The sequence below is a fragment of the Cajanus cajan genome, chromosome 3, assembly GCF_000230855.2.
Source record: "Cajanus cajan strain Asha chromosome 3, NIPB_CcT2T_4, whole genome shotgun sequence".
Taxonomy (NCBI): Eukaryota; Viridiplantae; Streptophyta; class Magnoliopsida; order Fabales; family Fabaceae; genus Cajanus; species Cajanus cajan.
The window spans coordinates 34024224-34047312 of NC_138519.1; the positions used below are offsets into that span (position 1 = coordinate 34024224).

A 23089-nucleotide genomic window follows, 5' to 3' on the forward strand; every position below is an offset into this window, starting at 1 on the left:
TCAAAGCGTTGCCAACATCTGATCATCCACATGCTGCCACACACGTGATTTCTAGAGTAGAGCTCGTCGGCACATGGGGTTCACATGCCACCCTCCCATGCTCCAGTGATCTCGCCACCAGTGTTGTTCAGCTTGCCCCGTCATCATGTTTCCATTGTGACCTAGTTTGGTCAATGGATGTTACCCAAATAGCGCCTTTTCTTCTCTTTTGTGCGCGCTATACTATTTTTGGTGCAGTGCAATGTAATGTCTTGTGACCTAATTGTTGTCTGATTTTAATAAGGGTCTTGTATCCTTTTGCTTTTTCGACGATCATATCATAACTTCATAGAAGCTCAGTGGAAAAAATTATTTGAATTCGTTTGTTGCGATGAAGATCTGGTTTCTTGGTCAAAGACACTTTGATCATCTCACCCTGTTATCTTTTGAGATTGATGAAAAGTTATGCGATGATTGGGAGCATGCCAACTACCTAGTCTTTGTTCTATGGCAGTCTGTTGAACCATAATTATTGGTTCATTATCATTCCTACACTTAGTGTCGTGAAATTTGGGAGGCCCAAAGTGTTTACTCTAAAGATGTTCAACGGTTGTATGATGTTATTCACAACTTAAACACTCTCTAGATGACGAAGGATGACATCATGTCCTATTCCAATAAGGCTCAATCAATGGTGAATGAATTTAAACTCCTGATACTTGATAACCAAGATGATTGGGAAACTTGATACTACTTGTATGATCTTTGTTCTCCATGGCCTTCATAAGGAGTATGACAATGTTCAAAGTCAAATTCTTGCCACCCCTGATATTCCTTCAACAAAGAATCTCGTTAGACGACTTATACGTCTTCCCAATTCAGGAGGAACCAAGGAAGATGGGTCCCATTCAGGACTGGAATCTTCTGCTCTTGTTTCTAATTTATCTAGTAATGGAGGCAGAGGTCGTGGCTATGGTCGTGGTCATGGAGGTGGTAAAACAGGTCGTGGTGGAGGACGCCCTCAATGCACTTATTGTAAACGCCCGAGAGGATTATTATTCGTTGATTGATTTTCCAAACAAGTTAGTAAATGTGACTCAAACATTCGATGGACCAAAATCTGAGCATCCTAAAACTGCAAAAGTAAATATGTTATCTGATGATGAGTATAAGGAGTTCCAGCAATACAATGCATCACAATCCTCGTCCTCAATCATAGTTGTTCATACTAGTAATTCTATAGCCTATCTTTCTCAATCATCGTTTGTTAGTATTGGGAAAAACCCGAGTCCCACATCAACTAGAGATTAGGCAATTGAATAGTATATAAGTGGAAAGCAACCCTCACCTTACAAGCCGGTTTTGTAGGGTTGAGTTAGGCTTAATCCACTATTCTAACATGGTATCAGAGCCATTTAGATCCACTTTAAAAATGAATCACCCACCATTGATGCATGCCTCATAGGTATGAGGGGGTGTATTGGGAAAAACCCAAGTCCCGCCTATCCTAGATCATTAAAAAAGGGTCACCCACCATTTATCCACGTACCAAGCCCAATAGTGCTGGACGTGAGGGGGTGTATTGGAAAAAACCCGAGTCTCACATCGACTAGAGATTAGGCAATTGAATAGTATATAAGTGGAAAGCAACCCTCACCTTACAAGCCGGTTTTGTAGGGTTGAGTTAGGCTTAATCCACTATTCTAACAGTTAGTCCTTGGATTTTGGACTTAGGTGCATCCGATCACGTAGTCGATAATTCATCTCTATTCTCCAAAATATCCAACCTCAAAATCTGCATTATATCACTCTTTCATATGGATCCAAAGTTAAAACTAATGGTGTTCATCAAGTCATTCTGATAGGTCTCAACTGGATATTAAGAGAGAATTGGAAAATAACGAAAGATTGTAGTATTATTGCTCTTGAGTCCTTGCTGTCAACACAACCAGAAGGACAGAATACAGTGAACTAGGCAATTCGAGAGTGCCTATCTCTCCCAGAATACAATACTTCCCAATGCCTTCCTCCCCCTTATTCCCTCCTATTTATACAATTTAACAGTCCCCACCCGACTGTCATCAGTTAGTTACAAAAATAACTAACTACCCCCCTATTCCCTCCTAACATAGACCTGTTTAACCACAGGTCCCCTATCAATACTCCCCCCTCGAGCAATCACCTTGTCCTCAAGGTGGAATTGTGGAAATGCAGTCTGCATCTTGATTGCTATCTCTCACGAATTATCACAGTCCGGTAGGTTGTGCCACTGAATGAGCACCTCCAGTTCTCCTGTTCTGTTGTACCTGTAAGATAAGAGTTCTGCAGGCTGTGGCTGCAATTCCCAATCTACAGAAATTTCCTCCGGAAGGGACTGTACTTGCTTCTCTAGCGGGACGGCCTTCTTTAATTTACTGACGTGGAAGACTGGATGAATTCTACTGCTCTCCGGTAATTGCAACTTGTAAGCCACAGCACCAACCTTAGCCAACACCCGAAAAGGACCATAGTATCTCGGGCCTAATTTCTCATTTCTCCTTTTCGCTAACGATTTGAGTCTATAAGGTTGGGCTTTGAGATAAACCCAATCGCCCACCTCAAAGTTAACATCTCTTCTCTTCCTATCTGCTTGCTGTTTCATCCTATGTTGTGCCTTACCAATGTTCGCCTTTAACTCCTCCAAAACCCCATCTCTCTCTTCTGCCATTACATTCACGGATTCCACTTTGGACGGAAAGGTTGGAGCCTTAAAAATCGCTGGGGGATCCCTTCCATACACCGCCTTGAATGGAGTCATACCCGCCGACTGATTATAATGTGTGTTGAAACAAAATTCTGCCCAAGCTAGCCACCTAGGCCATTGCTTGGGTTTATCGCCCACGAAGCACCTCAAATAATCCTCCAAGCACCTATTAACCACTTCCTTTTGTCCGTCCGATTGGGGATGATAGGCCGAAGTATATTTCAATTTAGTGCCTGCTGATTTAAACAATTCTGACCAGAATTGACTCAAAAATAACTTGTCCCTATCCGTGACAATGGACTCGGGAAACCCATGCAGTCGCACTACTTCCCGAATGAACATTTGGGCTACCTCCTGTGCTGAAAAAGGATGGGATAGGGGTAAGAAGTGGGCATACTTAGATAACCTGTCTACTACCACCAAAACTGTATCCTTGCCCGAAGCTCTTGGGAGTCCACCAATGAAATCCATGGAAAGGTCAGTCCAAATTTGGGTAGGGATTGGTAAGGGTTGCAGCAATCCCCCTGGAGCCAATGTTTGATATTTATTAGTCTGGCAGATGTGACATTCGGTCACGAATTTAGTGATATCCTTCTTCATTCCCTTCCAGAAAAATACAGCCGACACCCTCTTGAAGGTTCTGAACACTCCAGCATGTCCCCCCATAGCCGTCTCATGAAACTCCTGAATGATAAGAGGAATTCTGGTAGAATTCCTGGGCAAAACCAACTTGCCCTTAAAGAATAATTTTCCCTCCTTCAGTTCATACTCCTTCAACCTGTCAGAGTCAATGATCAATTTTTGTATTAAAGTTTGCATTTCAGCATCCTCCAAGAACTCCTTTTCCCATTTCTGCCACTCCTCCATTTCCACCCTTGATATGGCAGCATACATCATCTGCCTTGAAAGCCCATCTGCAACCTTATTCTCATAACCAGGCTTGTAGTGGATTTCAAAATCAAATCCCAATAGTTTGGTGGTCCACTTGTGATGCTCCTCTCCCAACAATTTCTGCTCAGTAAGAAATTTAAGGCTTCTCTGGTCGGTTTTTATAATGAATTTCCTACCCATCAAGTAATGTCTCCATTTCTGGACAGCCAACACAATTGCCATTAATTCCCTTTCATAAACTGATTTCTTCTGTGCCTTTTCAGATAATGCTTTACTCATAAAGGCTAATGGTCTGCCCTCTTGTAACAACACTGCCCCTATTCCTCTGCTAGAAGCGTCAGACTCCACTACAAACTGCTTGAAAAAGTTCGGTACTGCCAGTATAGGTAATGCTGCCATGGCCTGTTTAAGTGTCTCAAAAGCTTTGGTAGCTTCCCTATTCCACACAAAAGCTTCTTTCTTCAACAATTCTGTTAGAGGTCTAGACGTCTCCCCATAACCACGAACAAACCTCCTATAGTAGCTCGTAAGACCCAAAAACCCCCTCAAACCCTTGAGGTTCGTGGGTTGAGGCCACTTGAGCATGGCTTCTACCTTAGAAAGGTCAGCTGCTACTCCTTCGGCCGAAATGACTTGACCCAAATACTCCATATGAGACCTTGCAAACTCACACTTCTTCCCATTAGCCACTAACGAATTTTCCTGCAGACGTGTCAGCACTTGTCGTAAATGGTGTTGATGTTCTTCCTCGTCCCTGCTATACACCAGAATGTCATCAAAAAATACTAACACAAACTTCCTTAAAAATGGCCGTAATACTTCGTTCATTAACCCTTGGAATGTTGAAGGAGCATTGGTAAGGCCGAAAGGCATTACCAAATATTCATAGTGCCCCTCATGTGTTCTAAAAGCAGTCTTGTGAATATCCTCTTCTCTCATTCGAATTTGATGATAGCCCGATTTCAAATCCAATTTAGAAAATACGGTGGCCCCAGACAGTTCATCCAACAGTTCATCAATAACTGGAATTGGGAATTTATCTGGTATGGTTACCTTATTCAATGCTCTGTAATCCACACAAACCCGCCAACTTCCGTCCTTTTTTACCAAAATAATAGGACTAGCATAAGGGCTGATGCTAGGTCTGATTATTCCGGTTCTCAGCATATCTTGCACCAATTTTTCAATCTCATTTTTCTGGTAATAAGGGTACCTATAGGGTCTGAGGTTAGGAATCTCTGTCCCTTCCTTCAAATTGATAGCATGATCTTGCCCTCTTGAAGGAGGCAGCCCCTGGGGTTCCCGGAAAACCTCCTTAAACTCCTCCAATATTTGTTTTATGCTTTCTGGAACTGCTCTCATCTTCTCCCCCGGTCCTGTTTCTGCCACACAACACTCCACCCAGTAGATTTCTTCCTCCTCCTTCAATTGCTTGAGGGTACCTTTCAATGGCGCTTCTGCTATACTCAAGGAAGAATCTCCCTTGATCTGATAAACTTCTCCCCCTAGCCTGATTTTCAAGGTTAATTTATCAAAATTAGCCTTGATTTCTCCCAGTCCCCTCAACCATTCCATTCCCAATATCACATCGACTCCCTCTAAGGCGAACAAATAAAAATTTTGCCTCACGGACACCCCCTGCACCTCCAACTCCACCCCTGCGCACATTCCCTGCGCCCTCACACTATGACCATCCCCTACCTTCACCCAATACCGTTCTGTTTTTCTCCACCCTCAGTCCCAATTTCTTCACCACCGATTCAGCAATGAAAATGTGGGAAGCTCCACAATCAATCAAAATCAAGATTGAATTATCCCCTATCTTTCCCCAAAATTTGAACGAATGTTTGGAAGTCATTCCCACCATACTACGAAAATCTAGTGTCGTGGTGGAAGACTTACCACTCCATTGGATCTCCTCTTCTTCCTCCGTCTCTTCCACGCCCTCTTCAAGCAACATTATTCTAATTTGCTTGTTTTTACACACATGCCCAGGAGAGTATTTTTCTTCACATCTGAAACAAATTCCCTTTCTCCTCCTTTCTTGGTACTCCGCATCCGTCATATTTTTCGAATTCAGCTTTCCTTCCCCTTTCCTACTCTCCTCCCTTTTCATTTCAGTGGTTTCATCATTTCTTTTCTTCACTTCGTCCCTCCGATTGCCATAGATGTTCCTGCTCCATCCTCCCTTGTGAATGGTCATCACGATTCCCCCACTTCCTTCTTCAAAAATGAATTTCGAGATTCTATCAAAAGAGCCAAGTCCATAATTTCCTCCAACGAATTAGGTTGATGCAACCTCAATTCCGCTTTAACCTCCTCCTTGAGACCATTCAAGAAAATGCCCTTCAAATAATTTGCATCCCCAATCTTGAGAGGTCCCGAATTGGTCTCAAATTTCTCCCTATACTCAGCCACGCTCCCTTCCTGCTTAAGGCCCAACAGCACCTCAAAAGGGTTTTGTGCCACCACGGGCTGAAATCTTCTCAGCAACGAACCTTTGAAATCCATCCATGAGGGATTTTGATTTCTACTTTCCCACCACTGAAACCACGCCAGCGCCTTCCCTTGCAACGCCACCATTGCCCCCTCCACCTTCTCGTCCTCCAAGACGCCTTTCAACCTGAAATATCTCTCCATCTTTCCCACCCAGCCCATCACTTCATCCCCCTGAAATAGAGGAAGTTCTACGTTTCGCCATTTCCACCCGTTCTTTTCCGTTCCTGTTACCAATGGAATTTCGTCACCCTCTCTGCCATTTTTTCCCGCTGTCCCAATCGTCACGCGCAATTCCTTCAACTATTCCAGCAACTCGCGCATCGCCCCCTCTATGTTGCGTCGCCATTCAGTTTCTTCCGCTGCACGTTTATGTATGTCTTGCAAGCCCCTTTCCACCTGTTCCAACCGAAACTCCATTTTCTTCTCCATTCTTGATCGCCTCAAGTTCACAACCAGCTCTGATGCCAGTTGATAGGTCTCAACTGGATATTAAGAGAGAAATGGAAAATAACGAAAGATTGTAGTATTATTGCTCTTGAGTCCTTGCTATCAACACAACCAGAAGGACAGAATACAATGAACTAGGCAATTCGAGAGTGCCTATCTCTCCCAGAATACAATACTTCCCAGTGCCTTCCTCCCCCTTATTCCCTCCTATTTATACAATTTAACAGTCCCTACCCGACTGTCATCAGTTAGTTACAAAAATAACTAACTACCCCCCTTTTCCCTCCTAACATAGACCTGTTTAACCACAGGTCCCCTATCACATTCCTCTTCCAACTTTATCACTTGATTTTGTTCTTCTTGTTCCAAATTGTCCTTTTAATTTAATATCAAATAGTCATCTAAACTGCCACTCAAATTGTTCAATAACCTTTACTTCTAATTCTTCTTTTATTGTACAAGGCCAAAGTACAAGACAGACAATTGGTACGGGATGAGTCAGAAGGACTTTACTACTTCAAACTTCTTCCTCAGTTGATTGCAATGTCATAGAGTCTCCAAATCTTTTTCACCGTCGTTTGGGACATCCAAGTTTGTAGAAGTTCAAGAAAATAGTTCCCTATATGTCCCAGTTACAAATATTTAGAGTGTGAATCCTGTCAACTTGGAAAACATGTTTGCACTTCTTACCCAAGTAGTGTTTAGTCACAAGCTTCTGCACCTTTTTATATTATTCATTCTAATGTATGGGATCCAAATCGTGTCAGTTCTATTTTAGGTCATAGGTATTTTGTCACTTCCATTGATGAGTTCTCTAGGTGTACATCGGTCTTCTTACCTAAGAAAAGGTCAAAATTATTTTATATGTTTCAAACTTTCTTTAAAGTTGTTCAAAATCAGTTTGGTGAATTTATCCGAAATTTTGCATAGTGATAATGCAAAAGAATATTTCTCAATCTCTTTTAAATACTTTTCAACACATAATGGGGCAATTCATCAGTCATCTTGTCCTCACACCCCTCAACAAAATGGTATTGTTGAATGAAAACATTGACATATTATCAACTGCTCATACATTAATCATTGGTGCTAATGCCCCTTAAAGTTTTCGGGTGATGTTGTCCTTACTGCAAGTTTCTTAATCGATCATATGCCATCTTTTGTCATTCAAAACAAGGTACCTCACTCTATTTTGTTTTTTGATAAACCATTGTTTCGTATCCCTCCTTGAGTGCTTGGTTCTACTTGTTTTGTCCATGATCTTTCCCCTGGGCTTGAAAAATTGTTTGCTCATACAATAAAGTGCATTTTTCTAGGGTATTCACGATTTCAAAAGGGATATTGGTGTTATTGTCCTTCCACACATTGTTTTTATATGATCGTAGATGTTATATTCCTCAAGGACACACCTTTCTTTTGTCAGCTGTAAAGCCAAAGTCCATTACTTATGTTTTTCCTCTCCCTAACCTTTCCCAAGTTGCCCTATCTCAACTTGATACAAGCAATCCCCGATCTACTGTCTCCATCTTCCCCAAGTCCTCCTTCCCTGATTACTTATGAGCATCATCCTCGTCATATTCCCAATGAAGTGCCTACCATAAGAAGTTCCAATGACTCATCTCCTATCCCAGTCCTTTCTCTAGCTCTAAATCCTCCTGAACCGTTAGTTGATCTTCCCATTGCAATCTGTAAAGGTATATGCTCTACTTGCAATCCTCTTCCTATTTATAATTTCCATAGCTATCACTGTATATCTCCTTCACATTACACCTTTGTCTCGTCTATTTCTTTTGTCCCTATTCCTAAGTCTCCACAAGAAGTACTCTCTCACCCAGGTTGGCGACAAGCTATGCTTGATGTGATGTCAACTTTAGAATTTAACCAGACATGGACTCTTGTTCCCCTTCCTCTAGGAAAATCAGTTGTTGGTGTATATGGTGTTGGTCCTGACAAGAAAATCGATGGATTGAAAGTTTGTGTGGTGGCTAAGGGTTTCACACAAGTGTTTGCCCTCAATTATATTGATACTTTATCACCAATGCCGAAAATGACCTTTGTTCACCTCTTCTTTTCAGTGGCAGCCATGCGACGTTGAAATTGCACCAACTTGACATCAAGAATTCCTTTCTTCATGGTGACATAGAAGAAGTGTATATGGAGCAACCACCTGGGTTTGTTGCTCAAGAGGAGTAACGTGGTTATGTATGTCGCCTTCAGATTAAACAATCCCCTCGAGCATGGTTTGGTAGATTTAGTGTAGTTATTCAACAATCTGGTATGCTTCAAAGTGAGGAAAACCATTTTGTATTCTACAAATGATGCTCAAACCGATATATTTATTTGATTGTTTATGTTGATGATATAGTTATTACAGGTGACGATCATAATGGGATTGTGGGACTAAATAAACATCTAGCTTGCCATTTTCAAACAAAAGATCTTGGTAGGTTACAGTATTTCCTTGGCATTTAAGTAGCACAATCAAAGGTGGGTATTGTTATATCACAAAGAAAATACACTTTGAATATCTTGGAGGAAACTGGCATGTTGGATTGTAAGCCCATCGACACTCCTATGGTTCCAAATGTCAAGCTCCTTCCTAATTAGAGGAAGTCTTTTCATGATCCAGGAACAGAGATTAGTTGGGAAGTTGAATTACTTAACTATTACAAGACCAGATATATCATTTGCTTTCAGTGTTGTTGGTCAATTCTTGAATTCTCCATGTGATGGTCATTGGGATGTTGTGGTCAGAATCTTGAGATATGTCAAAGGATCCCTTAGAAAAGGCCTAGTATACAAAGACAAAGGTCGTTCTAATATTGTTGGATACACATATGCTGATAGGGCAGGTTGCCCAATCGACAAACAGTCCACATTTGGGTATTGTGTTCTTATTGGAGGTAATTTAATTTCTTGGATAAGTAAGAGATAGAATGTTGTTGCCAGATCTAGTACTAAAGCATAATATCAAGCTATGGCTCTCACTACATTTGAGCTTATGTGGATGAAGCATCTTCTCCAAGAATTGCATTTCTATGAAATTGGAGTCATGAAACTAATGTTTGATAATCAAATAGTTATGCACATCACCTCCAATCTAGTCTTTCACAAGAGGACTAAACATATTAAGATTGATTGTCATTTTTTTTGCGAAAAGATTGTGTCTAAAGAAATTATTACTCCTTTTGTCTAGTCTGATGAGCAATTTGTAGATATTTTCACCAAGTCTTTTCGTGGTTCGAGGATAGCTTACATATGTAGCAAGCTTGATGCATACAATCTTTATGCACCAGCTTGAGGGGGAGTGTAGAGATATAGTTTGTTATGATCAATTTATCTTTACTAAGATAGGATAAGGTTGTTTTCCATGTTTATCTTTATTTAGTTTTATCTTTATCTAGAGTAAATTAGGATCCTATAAATATGCACCTTGTTCACATTGATTTCTTAAGCAATAATAATCATCGTATATTCAGATTCAACACTATAGAAACATTAATCTTCTAACTTGTTGAAAGACCATTAAAGCTAGTTAGCAAAAAAAAATGGTCCAATAATCTATAACACTCGTATTAATCAAAATGCCTGAAAAATATAACAGATAAGCTGATTGTGAAGCAAGAACCAAAGCATGAAATTTAAACATGATGAGGACAGACCAAAAATCAACACCAGTTTTTGGTATTATAATAATGATGATGAAGATAAAAATAACTGACAAAAAACATTGCTGAAAATATCTCAAGAAACAAAGAATTGGGTTCTAGTGTACCTTCGCAATCACTTGAGTCATCCACGGTGCCAGCACACCACAACACAGATCAATAAGTACACATGCAGCCCTAGCCTATTCAAAAGTTAAGTTCAAATCAGCTGCTGACCCAGAAGAGAATAAATTATTTTATGTAGAACCTGAAATTCAGCCAAGTTGGTGTGCCAACATTTATAATTTTTTGATTTACGAAGGATGTGTAACTACTTTCATCCATTTTATAATTTCACTAGCAATATTTACTACAGAATTCATAGCAGAAAATTGTTAAAGCTCACAACTACATGAATAAAACCTCAAATTTCTCATTCACAAAACTGAAGCAATTATTTCTTCTTGCCCTTGATTTAAGTTATTGGGATTCAACCGCTGAGCTAGGAACACATTATCTACCTTAACGCCAGACTACCAATAATAAGATAAGAACTCAACTTATTTTTTCCATTGCTAGGAGAACCAATGGCTTCACCATTTTCCTTATCATCTTAATTATTTTTACTTTTATCAATCGAAACTTAATCAAACTTATAATAAACTGCTTTCACATCCAAATATCAAGGAATAAAAGAAAGCAAATAGTTGACAAAAGAAACAATACAATTAATTATATAGTTCACAAATCAAGCAGAAGACTACAAATTATACAAAAAGATTCTAAATAAAAATTAAGAAATAATTGGTTGACTAACATGAGATGGCGAGTATGAAGACAGATAACCAGCACAAGCCTGAACAAGCGAGCGATATGTTGCTGATGTTGCAGTAGCAACAACCTGCACATATACACGTAATCAAGAGAACAAAGTTTAAGATGCCACAAAGAATACAAAAAATACATTTAGCCTGTTGGGTCTATAAAAGCCTTTGAAATATAACCTGAGATAAGGCCTGTTGTACAATAGGTTGCTTCCACTGAGAAAAAGTGTCATCAACAGCATCATAAGAATTGCTCACCCATGGGCGTAGAGCTACAAAAATTCCAGCAAAGCAAAAGCACAACATTGAATAAAGCAGTTTATAAAAGCAATTGTAATTAACTATGACAAACTTATTAATCAAGAAAACTGAAGATAATGTGTCCCAACTATAAATTAAATTTCTTCTTAAATAATATTTTAATTAAAAAATTATAGGAACAAGATCAAGTTCTCTTGTAAGCAATGTAATATATCAATCAATAAAATAATAACATGAGTCGAACAGATCAGCACATTTCCATACTTCAATTTTCACAAAGCTTTATTTAGAAATATCATAAATCCCTAACATCCCCAAATGTGATTTTTGATGTTAAAATGTAAGACAACTGGATGCTTATGTCCCCAAACAACTGATTTAGGAAAGTAAATTTTCATCTTTGCTAAAACCTAAATTAATGAAGGAGAATAATCTCTCACTTTCTTAAATGATATCTTTGATACCAAAATGTGAAACAACAGAAATTGAGGTTGCCACACCATTGAATAACAAAACTGGCAATATATTGTTTAGAAGCAATATATTAGAACAATAAGAGAACCTACAAAACAGAAAGTAAAAATAAAGCAATGCAGAAAAAGAGAAATCGTCAATGGAACAAAGCTACCCCATTCATCTGCAAGCTGCATATCTGTTAGGAAACCTCCTTAGAAAAATCAGCACCACCTCCTCACTCAATCATTTTGCCATGCCGGAAGTTGTAGAATACAAGCAGAACAGAGATTGATGAGTGAGGAAGCCGGAAGATGTTGCAGAAATTCAAAACAGAAGCAAGATGCAGGTGCAGGTGCTCTACAGCAAAAAAACAAGAAACATGAAATTGGACGCCTTCTCTGAAAAGCACCCGCTCTGCTCACTATTCACCGCAAAATGCACAACATGACTGGCCTTGGAAGAGTGGCAAGGAACCGTTCCAATCCACTCCACCATAATCGCAGCACTATTGTGTGTGATTGATAACAAAGGATCAGATCAGACAAGGACCAATGAAATCTTTAACAACAGCTGAAGATTGACACAGTTGGAAGTTAATGTAGTTGGAGATTTGACAAAGCCAGAGATTGACACAAATGGAAGTTCATGCAGCTGGAGATATTGGAGAGACTGTGGACATGGTATGACTAGAATAAATTGGGGCCAGTGTGTCTCGGAGAGCTGCAGGGCCAGATTTCATTCATTGGAAAATACATGAAGCCAGACACCTTTCTCCCTCTTAATGTTATGAAAGTAAAATGAAGCCAAAAAAGGAGCCAAACAGCCATGGGACATGACAGGCAGAAAAGCAACAGCACTGAGTAAGTACTGCTTTACAATTTCCAACTAATCCAATAATTCATGGAATGTAACAGGTGTAACAGGACATTCATTTGCATAGATTAACAAAGGAAAATAAATACATAAAATACTTAAATATACATATGAAAAACAAGAAAAGGCATTTGTCTCATTTTAACATTTTGTTTTTTATATTTATATTGGTATATCTTTGCCAATAATCTAAACAAATCAGTGATACATCACACCTCATGACGTTGCTGCTAATTATTTGACAAAATTTGAGGTGAGGGGCATAATTTTAACAATTGAGAAACAAAGACTAAATGCAAGAAATTAGAACTAGGGGAACCAAAATCATGCATAGGCTAAAATATAAGGACAAAGAGTACAATTAAGCCAAAGTAGCATTTGCATCTCTCAAATAGGTAAAATAGGTCACCACTAGATTTCCATTTCAAAATTTTCAGTATTTCAGAATGATGCCAGAATGACTTTATTATGATGTGATTTTGTTACTAAACGCAAGCACAACTAATTAGTAAAACTTAACCTGGCAGCAGAGCTTGAACAAGTGGCAGTGCAACCCAAAAGTCTGAAGATCTTTCTGCCAACTTGCTGCAAAGAACAGGCTGTAAATTGCAGCATGTTAAACAATGTACACAAAATACTTGCAAATTTTGACAATATAATTTGCACCAAGGAATTATATATCATTTAATTGAAAGGAACCTGTGAAGCACAAGAATAAAGAACGTGTAAGATCCCTTCTTCCACCGCTGCCATATCTAATATGTTAAGATAGCTGCAATCCCACTGCTCATCTGGTATCCGGAACTCCTCACCCAAGAGGTTTGAATAATCAACTAAAGTGAAAGGACTAGACAGTTCCAAATTTGATTTATCTTCCGTAAGAGATGTTACTTCATCTCGAGGGTTTGACACATCTTGCTCAGTATCAGGATTTATGAGCTTCTGCATAATTCTAGATGCCTGAAATAAAGGTAAATATATACCCAAAAAACCCATAAGCAACAATTGATTGAGCACAGAAACAAGAAAAAGATGCATATTTCCCTTTATGGTCAAAAGTAAAATAGAAATTATCTGAACTAGATTATTGATCCATGCAATGCATGTTTGTTTATTTACTTCTTAAATTTTATTTTATTAATTTAATATTATTCTAATCATGTATTTTCTAATAATATTAATTGTTTAAAGTTTATTAATTATGATAATAATCAGAATGATATTCATATTATTATGTATTAAAAAAACTGAATATTATAGTTTATTAAAAAAGACTAAACTGTTTTAGTTTCTTACACATTTACCTAACGTCAATTTTATTATTATGTGAAGATTGCAATATATCAAATAAACATTAAAAATTAAGAAAAAAAATTAATTCGAAGACTTGTTTAATATCTTAAAAATAATTAATATATTAAATTAATCTCAAGTGAATCTTTGGATGAACCAATTCATAATTTAGACTTCAAGTACTAAATTAGTTTAAGTTATAAATTATTTTATAATATACTTTTTATGTCATTTATAAAAAATGAGACATCAAGATAAAATATTAAAGGATTATATATTGTTAGTATTCTTCCGATTTTTATTGTTGTAGCAGTACAATGTTAAAATATTTTGAGGATTAAAAACTAAGTATAATGTAACAATAGAAATTGAAACAAAAAAAAAAGGCAGTGAAGTTTTGCAGTATATTTTAATAAATTTTTATAATTTAATTTAAAAATTAAATTATTTATTCAGTCTGTTAAATATTTATACCACATCAATATTCTAAAAATTGAAGGTATAAAATTTCTTTAAAAAAATGTTTATTGAAGTAATTTAGAGACTTATTTAACATTATTTTTATATTATGATAACAAGATAATTACAAAATTAATAAAAAAAAATATTTAATGCATAAACAACTAATAGGAGAGAGATATACCATTCTACAAACAGAGCCCAGATCAGAATCTTTATATGCCTTTCTCAAAAGCACAAAAATTGCATCTGGCCTAAAAACTATGGCACGGTATGCAGATAAAATTAAAGGTGATGCACTTCGTGATCTCCTTGGCTGCATGAAAAAAGAAAAATGTTGTAGACAGAAGGGTTATACACGTGGAATGACCATCACTTAATAACAAATACAGGCAGGGTAAGTAATGTAAAGCAAGTAGAAGAAACCAAGAATATGAATGGGTGGGATTTTAGAATTTAAAATAACTGAAAATAAAAAATAAAAATTGTCTGTCCAGTATCAACTGATAAAACATCACCAATAACAATACCTTTTCCTTCCCCAAGTATACTGTAAGGAATCACTTAACGTCATACTTAACAAGATTAAGCGAGAGAAAATTAACCTTAATTGGATGATTCTGAATATGTAAGCACTGATGCACCAGAAAGCTGGTGTTATAGTGCTGACAATTAATTTTCAGATTCCAGTTTCAGATATAAATAGACAGGGCATTATGAAGGCATTTCTGAACTTTTGAAGACCCAAAAAGAAATGAATTCAAGGGTTAATTAGGGCTATGAAGGAGACCTCCCAATTCTCATCAATCCATGGAGTTTTTCTCTTCATCCCCCATTTTTGTTTTAATTACTATCAATCTCTCTTAGGGGAGTGTTGAATCTTGCTCTGATTTGATTTGTACTTGGATCTGAATTTGACACTTTCCTATTCTTCGACACTATTAAAATTATTCCTCTAATGAGGGATTAATCCTATATTTAATGCTTCCTATGAATTAACTAGTCATAGATTGATCTCTCGATTGTTCTTTCAAGTGCAAAATTAGGGTTCAATGAGCTATTGCATTAAATTACCTTGATTATTATAGATTTGGGGATGCATTGTATTAGTCAAGTTGTTGTTAAGCAATGTCATAGATTGATTTTCCTTTTTCTTTCAATAGGTCATTGTGGAAGAACGTATGTAAAGAATTTTGATGATGCCAAAGAAATTATAGAAAACAAGAGGTCAAGTTAAAGCAAGGTGATCAAGAAACAAAAATCTCAAAGTATTTTAGATAAGTCTTGTCAACCTAGCTTTATATGTAAAAAGAAATTTTTAGAAATATTGCATAAGATTCTTGGCCATTTAAAATAAAGAATTTCAAGAAAACCCAAATATAATCTTTTATATTAATAAGGTTTTGAAAATAAAGGTTTTCTATATTTTAAGTTTTAATAAGGTAATTATTGTTTTTAGCAGTCTGGTAATCGATTACCAGTACATGTAATCGATCGTGCTCTGGTAATCGATTACCCATTCCATGTAATCGATTACCAGAAGATAAAAATTTCGAAATTTGAATTTAAATTTTACAACGTTTCAAACAACTTGAAATTAAACTGTTGTAATCGATTACCAAATCTTGTAATCGATTACCAGAGCCTATTTTCTGAAAAATTTTAGAAAGTCACAACTCTTCATGAAAAGTCATGACCTATGAAACAATCATCTATAAATACCAATAATTTTTCAGAAAAAGGTTACGAACTCAATTGTGAAAAATTATCTTTACAATCACTTGGCCAAAATCATTTGCAAATATTATCTAAAGAGTTCTACTAGATCAACAAGTGTAAAATCCACTCTTCAAAGAGAGTTGTTCTACTTCATTCATCTCATCTATTGATTTGTAAAGGAGAAAGTGTTGTTCTCCTTGGTGGTCTGTGATTCTCAACACGAGGAAAGGGAATTCCTAGGTGTTGGACAATTTGAGTCTTGTAAAGGTTACAAGCATAGTGAAAAATCTCAAGTGAGAGACTTGAGGATTGGATGTAGGCAAGGTTGGCCGAACCAGTATAAAATCAAGTTTGCAATTCTCTTTCCCTATACTTTTAATTTTGTTGTGAAGTTTTTGCATCATTACATACAATTTGTTTATGATATTGCTTTTATAAGAAAGAAGTTAGAAAAACTTAAAAAGAGAAGAAAAATTAGATAACTTAATTCACCCCCCCCCCCTCTTAAGTTACACGAGGCTACTTGACTAACAGTCATTCATGTTGACTATAGGTTATGGGTAATAGAAGCGTACTATATATTAAGGGGGCATTTGTTTCTAAGTAAGATGTTGCATTCCTGGGTTATAATTGGATTAGAGGATAACTTTTCATATTCTCTTGAGAATATGAATTTCCCACCCCTCACCATCAGAATAAAAATGAAGCAAAATAAGGTATTGTTACTTTCATGGACATGAACAATACCAAGGAAAGAACTTTTGAAACTTCCATACCCAAGAATAAATTTCTAAACCTTGAACAAACTCTCCAAGGAATTGATCATTTCTAAGCTTAGAAAATAGAATCCCTTATGAAGGTTAACAAATTGATTCAAGTTAAGTAAATCTAAATAGAGCAAGTGAAATCAATTTCCCTTACATCTTCCCTATTCAATTCTCATGGTTAATTTCACCACTGTTATTGTTAAGCTTTCCCTTTTCCGTCACTAGTAGAACTCACATTAACCCATAAAACATCCAATTATTCTTGAGATAGAAAAATAGTGCTCAACATTATCCAATCCTTGAGGTTGTGGGAATCATGTGCCACAAAGTTTCAGATATTTTGAGGGAAAAACAATTGTCCAAAGGGCTTCGAACAACTTCTTTATATATGCCATTTTATATGTTTTTGGCAAGGTCTGTTACAACATTCATGTATACAAGCAGTTAGTCTAGTAGTTACCATTTCAATGTGATGAAGTGGCATTCCTAGCTTCTTTGAGGTGATTAGCTAGTGGCTTGTTGAAGTGGGTTTCTTTGTCAGATATATGATGAAGATGATAAGCTTTACTCACTTTCAGCAAAAAAAAATTCTCATTTTTAATATTAGGTAGCTACTTCAGGAGAATATTGTACCCTCTGCTTCTGTATCTTATTTGTCCTCTCTAATTAAATTAATTTTTCTTATTGAGACTAAAGAAAACAAGATTTATAGTGATTAAGCAAAAATGCAAATTTTGGGCTTGAAACAAACTTATCCTGTGAAAATCAAAATATGGAAAAACATGTTGTAGCACAAATAATAACCATACTATCAATACGGCAAAACAACAAGAGAGCAGAACAATAAAGGGTAGGGGAAGGTACCTCAAAGTTAGAGGAAACAGTTAGGGTAGGTGACAGTTGACTACTTTTGGAGACATCAAGATCAGTCATATTGCCAGGAGGCTTTGAAGTTGTCCTGTAAGAACACATTATTTGTGCTAGAGAAACTATGAATTGCAAACATGCACACACAAATAAACATGATGTCTGCTTGAAAAGCTTCAAATGACTTATTGGGTTTAGCAATGGAATCCATGTCAATTTTCAACGAAGAACCACATGAAGTAGTTTCCAAAAAAACACAATCACACCAAATCCCATATGTATAGTAGGCTACATGGATCATTTAACAGCATTAACTTCTATAAGAAAAAAAATTATTAAAGAAAAAAAAAGTTCTCAATAAAACCATTACAAACTATGGCCTTTTTAAAAGATTTCTCCAAAAACTTTCTGTGGTCGCTTGGCCAAATTGAATTGAAGTACAGGACTATCTTCCTTTTGATCCACTTGTCCCACTGACTTTATGGGTCTTCTTCTCATGTGACCAAAAACCATTACAAAACAAGTCTCTGTCTGGCCATCAATCAATGCTACCCCAACTTCCACCCAAACACATTCATTCCTAATCTGATATTTTCTATTATGTTCCTCATCCACCTTAATTGTTGCATTTCTGCTACATAATTTTTTTGAGCTCTTTGGGCACTGTGCAGCCCAAAATCAAATAGCTTACTTTCCAAACAGAAAACTCATTAAACTTACAATGCATGACAAGAAGCAGAATATATAGCCTATGTATTAACGAAGAAACCAAACCAAATAAGTTTCCAATTAGTGAAAAATAACTGTTCAGTGAAGAAGATATAAAATAATAAAAAGCAAACTAACCTTTCATTCACCACATGAAGAATAGGATAAAGAGGACCAGCAAGCATGGCAAGAAATCGGAGGTTAGACTCAGGACTATCTGGAAAGCTTGAAAGGTCTGTCTGCAGTTTTACAAACAATGCTGAATAACCTAACAAAAGCATCAAAAAACAGAAGAAAAAAGAGGAATTGAATAGTCATGAAAGTAAAAATGCTCGAGTTTACCTCTAGTTGTGGAAGAAAAACAAGCAACCGACTTGTCATGTCTTGCAACAGCTATTACAATGAAACATCAGAAAGAAAAGAAGAATAATAGAATAAATACACTACATAATAAACATGTTAATGGCAGCAAATATGTTATCCACCTGGAGACGAATATCATGAGGATCCTGTTTGTGTGATAGAATTTGAGGTAGCAAGTAATTAACAACTGGTTGAAATTCAGGTTCAAGACCAGCCACAGGAACTCCTATTAGCTGCAAAAGACAGGTTGTAAAAACAAGCTCAGTAACAAGTTACAACCAAATGAAACTTTATTTTCATAATAGTAAGTTGTGTTAAAAACAGAAAGAGAGAAGAGTACAACAAGATGTAGGCTACAGAATTCTCAGAGTAGATAAAAAAACACAAACACATGCAGAACACAACAGGTGCTTTGAGGGAGCAAAAACATTCAAAACTTTTCCTAGATGTGTTTTATGAGAAGGCTTTTGGTATACACTGTTTCTATTTGTGGGACAGGATAGATTGCAAGACATATTCAAGAAAATGTTCATGTTTAGGTGTGTGTCAACTGAAAATCTTTGGAGGGATTTGAAGTGCAGCTTCACATAGATTAGCTTCAAAACAGTTCCCTTTATGGTTTGTATTCTTCAGGCATTGGTTTTGTGTCTCGTGTATTTTCGTCCCTCTCCCCAGCTTTTTTCTACTTATTAATTTAAAAAATCAATTTTCTACATAAGTAACAGAAATTTCACAAAGAGAAGCTAATGATGTGAACAGAAAATACAACACATCAATCACTTAAAAGAATATACATACACATACGCATACACACACACTTGTGAATGAATAAGCATTTTTAGTCCATTTGGTGAATCTTAGACACAACCTCCAAGCTTGGAGCAGGCATGTGGAGGGCTTCACTGCTCTATTGATTTTTTTCTTGTTCATATTTTCCCTTAATGTAAGGAGAATCCCTTATCCTCCAAATTTTCTGTAATTTTCTTCTCTTCATCTAAATGACTGTACTCATAAAAAGACTTTGAAGGAAAACAACAGAGAGAGTAAGAACATAACATTATCCCAAAGAGAATTTAAGATTAAAGGCACACCCTTAAAGATGGATGTGATCCCTCCAGCACAATGTCACAAAAATTTTGGCCTCCCTAATCATGCAAAACCTTTGAACCAACCATCAGAAACTGCTCAATGGAGCTCATTCACACCCAGTGCTAATCAAAACCCACAAAAGGTTGCCTCACTGAAATGCAGAAATAGGTATGTCACCATTTTCTAAACATAAATTGAATGTGACACACATGTTAATTGACGTTATAAGTAAAGAACTGGCATGATGTACACAAAGCACATTTGAGATAATCCTATTAAGAATTGCCATCCAGACATGGCACTTGAACAAAGGAATGAAAATAGCGAGCTACAGCACTTGGATAGCTCCATAGAAGGGGGCAGCAGCTACTGCCACAATCGGAACCTCCATAGCAGCACCTTCAACGTCACAGCCATAGCAGCCAGAATCACAGCTGTAGCGATCGCATTAGCACTGCTACTTCCAAAAATGCTAACATAACCATTTGGGCTTTTATTATAAGGGTAATTGAGGAACTTTAGTTTTTTATTATTATATTTAATTAAAAAACTGTTTTAACTTTTTACTCAGTCCTCCTTTTTCTGAACACTGTCCCAATAGTCCTTACTGTTTCAGAACACAGTCCTTTGTCCCGATAGTCCTTCATGTTTCAGAACACAGTCCTTTTTTTGCCTTTTTTGGAGAATGTTCTCTGAACACATTCTATTTTTTTATTTGATTGACTCTCTGAACATGTTCGAAACACATAACATTGTACAGGATAAGGCTGTTTTTACTTCTCCTTTCAAATTTATCTGTTTCTACCTACAACTTTCAGGAGAGGCTTTTTTCCAGGACAGCATTTCTTCCTCTGTTTTCTTCTCCAGTGACTATTCTTCCTCTGTTTTCAGGAGAGGCTTTTGTTTAAGAAACTTATTAAAATCCAGTATTTTGTTGGTGTCACTATGAGGAGACTTGTTACATATTTAATTCATCTAATGCATGATTCTGTGTAGAGTTACAATTAATTATGCATGTAGTTTGCATTATATAAACTATATAAAGATACTAGAATAGCGGCTGTCCCACTATATGCTATACTGCTATAGCGTTTTCGGGTTCGGCCACTCAACTCTGCTATCTAGGATTTGAAACCTTGCTTGATCATAGAGGGAGCTCAAAAATTATTACTTACAAGATTAGGTGACAAGACGGATGGATTTACAAGAAAAGAGCCAAAAGAATCTATTAAAGCATCATGTCATGACAAAAGCAACAACTAGTACACTAGTGAGTTTGTTTCTGACACAAGACACTATAGCAATTGATTCAGCGGTAAAAGCATTATTTTTAAATAACAAACTACTTAAAAAGAACAGAGAAACAGCATAATATTATGGCATAGCAGTTTGTAGGCTGCTCTTTGTAGTATTTGGCTGGAGAGGAATGCTCAGATTTCAAACAAATTATTTGTCCATAGAGATGCTTAGGGACAGAAATGCATATATCAAGTCCTCTATTTGGTCTCAGCACACTGCATGGCTTCTTACTAAAAGTTCATCAGGTAGACATGCTAAAGGGCTGGATTTAAGTCATTTTATTGAAGATGCTTTTTAGTTGTTTTCTCTATGTATGATGTTTTCACTCTTCTTCACTCGTTTAAGGAGGTTGTTTTATTCCAAAAGAAGGACAACAGACACGCAGAAGAATGAGGACTACTATACATCCCTTTACTAGACGAACTAAAATAACAGTAGTGTACCTTACAAGAACATTATGACTTAATTTAAAAGAAACAATTAAAAAATATAAAAAGTATACATCAAAAAAAAAATAATTGGAGAGCATTCTCCTACCTAATTAACCAAATGGCCTAACGTAAATGAAGACAAAATATCTAACAGTTCTATAGGATTCTATGAAGCCCGGATACTCCAAAAATGGAAAAGTATCGGTGTCATGCCCATATCAGACACCAATACGGCTCGAATACACCAACATATGTATCCAAGGAGTATCAAATTATTTTTTATTTTTTTATTTAGAAAAAATTATTGGATACATACAGCTCTGTTACAGTTCACAGTGGTTGGATACAGTTTTACAACATGTGATACGGCTTGGATATGTTTTTTTATCCAAATGTTCGTTTTATTAATATTTTAAATTTTTATTTTTAGTTTTAAAATTTTTAAATGGAGAAAACCTTTAAAAGTTAATATGCGTACTCTACAGAGACAAATTTCTCTTTTTTCTTACCAATATTTTATATTTATATAAAATTTTCTATTTTTTTAACGTAACTATATTGTATCATATCCTTAATTTCAACAAAAAATTTGTATCCCCTCGTACCCATGTCGTACTAAGCATGTAGGCTTCATAGATAGGATTTAACTCAATATTATAGAATAATAGCAAATGATGAAGAGCAGAAACAGTAAATCTTTTATAGTATACCTGAACAAAGAAAATGGCAATGGGATTTCCACGCAAACAAGATATCCTCACATATCGGCATGGAGTGTAATTTGTAGGGTAGATCATGTCTCGTCTAGGTGCTTCACAACGTGGACGAACTTTCTGAAATGTCTCTGGCTGGGAAGCAAAAAAGAATCAGTAAAGCACAGAACATGGTGTTATCATCTTGAATGGCCAAAGATCATCGTTTGACAACTTTCAGCCACTAACCTTGTAACGTAAGCCGACCGCAATTTCCCACTCAAGTACAGACTTGTTATAAATACGTATATGCGACAATAGGCAAGGCTCCTGCAACAAAGAAATGTAACTGCTATTTAATATAATGACAGCAGTTAATCTAATAAGGGAATTAAAGCACAGCAGAGAAAAACAGAAATTCAATTCATCGTATTTTCAGCATATTGGTACAAGAGACCATTAAACTATAGCCTCAACATAATAAGAAAAAACAGAAGAGAAAAGGGATAAGCCCAGAAGGAGAAATTACACAATCCTCAATGCCCCTTTTCTTGCTCCTTCCCCTTCACTATGTCATTTCTTACCCAGTTACCCTCAATCACCAACATAGTCCTCTAAGAGTTTTGTTACGCTTCCTCATTCTGTTACTCCCAGGCCTAGCAACACCAACACTTTTGTTCCCATCTCCTGCTCAGCAGAGCCACTATTTGACTCATCCACATCAGCCACCCTCCCATTCATCACATCTAAATTACACAAGATGCAAAACACCACAAATGCCC

General features: G+C 36.6%; 1 protein-coding gene across 3 annotated transcripts in view; it reads right to left on the reverse strand.

Annotated features, from left to right (window-relative positions):
* Window positions 1-23089, reverse strand: part of LOC109815494 (uncharacterized) — a 47522-nt gene that overhangs the window by 23354 nt on the left and 1079 nt on the right. The window contains exons 2-13 of one of the 3 annotated variants that reach the window (XM_020380238.3): window positions 22557-22637; window positions 22326-22463; window positions 18919-19029; window positions 18776-18826; window positions 18572-18672; window positions 17723-17816; window positions 14557-14688; window positions 13320-13580; window positions 13141-13219; window positions 11211-11302; window positions 11024-11107; window positions 10335-10409 (exon numbers count right to left, since the gene is read on the reverse strand). In XM_020380238.3, the coding sequence (XP_020235827.1) occupies window positions 10335-10409; window positions 11024-11107; window positions 11211-11302; window positions 13141-13219; window positions 13320-13580; window positions 14557-14688; window positions 17723-17816; window positions 18572-18672; window positions 18776-18826; window positions 18919-19029; window positions 22326-22463; window positions 22557-22637 (1299 nt within the window). Of the gene's footprint in view, window positions 1-10334; window positions 10410-11023; window positions 11108-11210; window positions 11303-11919; window positions 13107-13140; window positions 13220-13319; window positions 13581-14556; window positions 14689-17722; window positions 17817-18571; window positions 18673-18775; window positions 18827-18918; window positions 19030-19664; window positions 20037-22325; window positions 22464-22556; window positions 22638-23089 lie in introns of those variants that run through there. The other 2 variants (XM_020380242.3, XM_083070853.1) reach the window with 2 other exon arrangements.